We start from the raw sequence: 3,876 nt of genomic DNA on the forward strand, positions 1-3,876 counted from the left end.
TTATTGGAGGATGATCATTTGTTCTGAAATAGTTTTTTCTTTGTCAGTAGCAAGTACGCCACTCTTTCTATTCTAGACAAACGTTTACCTTCGTTATAATTATATATATATATATATATATATATATACCTTACGATTCTGAATACTCAATACCTGAATAAGCACTCTTAACTTTCTGTATCTGAGTGCACACTGATGTGACACTTATTTTCAGTCAGAAAGCTGTTGACATATATATATATATATATTGTAAACTACCGCGGATTTCTACTTTTTCTTCATACAATCTTCTCGTTTCTATATAAAATTGTCGTTTCTCCTATGGTTTTGTTTTTCCTGCTACTAACATTATTACTATTCAGGTACCATACTTATATATTTCTGTTTCTACCATTGATAATGAACTATGCAGATTACCGATATTTAATATTTTAGTTCCGTCACGTGATTAAAAACGTTACCATTTCCAAAATAACACAGGCCTGCGAATTTAAACTTCATAACAGTTGTTTTGGTTTTAATAACGGATTTTCCATAATTCAGCTACGCAGATTTCGAAAATAACATTTTTTTTTTCTATCATGTAAGGATTTTTTGACAAATCGGGAAGAAAGAAAACTCTTACTTAGATCAAATTATTATTTCTTTTATCACAAGAAACATTTTTTATTATTATGTTTGTTAACAAAAATACAAACAAACTGAAGAAAGGAGAAGAACATTGATGTCAAACGAATATATATTCTTATTCATCACGATTTTTTGTGAAATATACGTCTTTTAGTCTCAAACTACGTGTTGGGGTTTTTCTTTTATGTATTGTGTTATGACGTTTTGTACGTGATGGAGAAAAATGGATATCATTTTCGGATGTAGCGTACAGGAATTACTGTAGAACATGTAAACATTTCAAGACAATAAAACCATCACAGGCCTGTGTAATTAAATGTTATGCTTCATTTTCAAAGTTCTTGAGAATTTATCCTCTTTTAATACTGACATGTAATATCTTTCAGATCATGTTTTAACATATAAAAAAGGGACATTTGTCATAAATGTCCGCAGTCATCAGTAATTTCTTTAGATCCGGGGAGAGGGAGTAAATAGTTACATCACTATGTCATAAGCACTGCAACATACAAAATTGCATTTGATTATAGCTGTATGTTTTATTTTATTAGTCTTATCATGTAAATGGTTGCAGTAAGTGTCTATGAAACATGTTTATTGAGTAGTATAATATAACATAGGCTTACTTTCAATTGTTCTAATACATGCAGGGAGTTATAAGCAGCAGTCCGTAATCATTAGATTCACAACATAAAATATTTCCTTGTGTTTTTGAATTACCACACGAACCTCTCATTCCATAAGATTATATGTTCTTTTTTAAAGAAAGATTAATGTTAGGGATTTCAAAATTGTAAATCTCTTCAGCAGTCTTCAAATTAATACTTAACGCTTTATGTATTTGTTTGTTTCCTCTCCATCCCATTTTCCCACGCCCTATTATCCCTTTTATCGATTTATCCCCCACGTAAAAAATCATAAAATTAGTCTTGAAGTTTACCTAGGAATTTTTTTATCTAACATGTACTCGTAGAATAAATGAATAAAATGTGAATAAAAACAAAAAAGGTTCTTTTAAGTATGATCCTCCAGTGGTACAACAGTATGTCTGCGAACTTACAATGCTAGAAACCGGGTTTCGATACTCGTGGTGGGCGCACGGATAGCTCATTGTGTAGCTTTGTGCTTAATTACTAACAACAACAACATCTTTTTAAATAGTTTCACAAGGTAAAAGTTTAAAGAGATAATAAAAGTATATAATCAGTTTTTTTTTCATTTAAGATAATAAATTTATCCGAGCAATGTGCAGTAAGCGATTGAAACATACTTTGCAGGATGTCCAGTTTGCAGTTTCTGCTGGATCTCTGAGTTTCAGCGTGGGTTTGTACTCCGCGGCTTCAATAATCTGTATCATAATCCTGATGAGCAGAAGACTCGCACGTGTGTTTGGAAAAGGAGAATTGGGTGGACCGTCCAATATGGCGTGGAGTACATTTGCAGTTTTGGTTATCATGTGGTTCTTGTATGTTCTCTTATCATCATTGCAAGCATATGGTCACCTATTTTAAGAATATTCAAAATAAACTGAATGCGTACATACAATCAAATTTAATTTTAAATTTGAAAAGAAAAATCATATTTCAACGCTCTTTAAATATTTTTACTGTATAAAATACTAGTTATGATATATCAACACTAGAATGAAGCTGTTTTAATGATTGTCAGTAACTTTTACATTTACTGGCCGAAACTATGTCGTCTCAATCAATATGGGTTACTCTGAATAGTGACCGTCAAACATGTTTCTGCACAGTTCCCTCTTGAATGAAAGAAAATAAACATGAAAAGAACATACGGAAAATAAGATAATACCCTTTAATTTTTTTTTCTGTATAAAATATATAAAATTTGTGAGTGGTTATGGATTACTCTAAATTTCAATCTGTAAAACTGGACACTGGTGGGATCAAATCTTATGTTGTAAGTTACTAAAATGGCTAAACTGGCCAGACATGATCCAGGCTTTAATAAGTAAAGCGTTGATATATATTATCATAATAAGACCGATAATATTATAACTAACATACATTTTCTATTAACAGAAATAGAAACTGTTTTAACATCTCACTTTTGGATTTTGATGATAGTTTTCTGACTAATAAATTTTCGTAGAGAACTAGTGCTCTAGTGTTAATATTACAAATGTTTTCTATCAAAGAGGAAAAGTACTTAAGTATATGTATCGTGTTAAATTATAGATGAATATCAAGCAGTGTTTGCTAGAAGAAGTAAATATAAGCGTTTTGTTAAACAGATTAAAAGAGGAAAACAATAAAAACCACCAAACACGTTTTTAGTGTATTATCGTTATTAATAAAAGTTGTTGCAATTATGCTTAAAAATAAATTTTTTAACGTTTCTCATTATCATAATACTTATGATATATTATTACGTACAGCACAAAATGTGTGTAAAACATTACTTGTTAAAAAGAATTGACATATTAAAACACCATAGCGTCAGAGAGAGCACCACTAAAAGATCCATTCTGCTAACGTATTTTCGATATTTTGTGTGCTTTATGTTTTCTTTTCATTGGTGATTAATGCACATTTTTAAGCTTAAAATTTGTAACTTTCTGCTTTCACAAACGTATATTATTTTAACTTTTGAATTTCAAATAGTGTATTTAGTACTTTGTGTTTGGTACGTATACATCCAACCCGTAATATTGGATCATTGAGTAGCATATCTAACTTTATATATTAGTAATCAATGACTTCTGATAAAATGAAGTGCTGTATAAAGATCAAAATTAGAAAGTAACTCATAAGTTAACTCACTCTTGTATAACAAACTGACAAGAAGTACTTAATATCTTAAACCGATACATAAGGAAAGTAAAACAGCAACACTATAATTTATTTGGATCATCATTTTTCAAGATATGTTATTAAAGTTGATTGTAATAATTAAATTTCTTATTTATCTTTATGTTTAGGGCTTAAGTATTAAACTAATTTTAACTGACTTGTGATCTTGTTCTGCTTATTGAGTAAAGGATGTTTCTTTGTTAATCTTTATGTTTTTATGACACATGTAACCAGTAAAGAAGGTAATCGCACGTTATAAGAACTAGAAACTCCACATGCTCTCCTTGGGATTACTTTATTCATGGTCGATTGCTAAGCCTTATAGCTATGATTATTGACAGCTTGTTCTAACATTACATCGCAATAATATTGGTAGTATTATTATTATTATTTACAAATCTTTCTTTTACTCGCCCTATACTACGGGGTT

The 3,876-nt window shown here is 30.0% G+C and overlaps 1 protein-coding gene across 2 annotated transcripts in view; it reads left to right on the top strand.

Moving 5' to 3' along the window:
• Nucleotides 1–2,900, top strand: part of LOC106457775 (sodium/calcium exchanger 2-like) — a 30,127-nt gene extending 27,227 nt beyond the window's left edge. For both annotated transcript variants that reach the window (XM_022383820.1, XM_022383819.1), the window contains exon 13: nt 1,908–2,900. In XM_022383820.1, coding sequence (XP_022239528.1) covers nt 1,908–2,141 — 234 coding nt within the window. In that variant the 3' untranslated portion in view covers nt 2,142–2,900. The remainder of the gene's footprint in view (nt 1–1,907) is intronic.
• Nucleotides 2,901–3,876: the final 976 nt, after the last annotated feature.

This window comes from Limulus polyphemus, unplaced genomic scaffold (assembly GCF_000517525.1).
Source record: "Limulus polyphemus unplaced genomic scaffold, Limulus_polyphemus-2.1.2 Scaffold372, whole genome shotgun sequence".
NCBI lineage: Eukaryota > Metazoa > Arthropoda > Merostomata > Xiphosura > Limulidae > Limulus > Limulus polyphemus.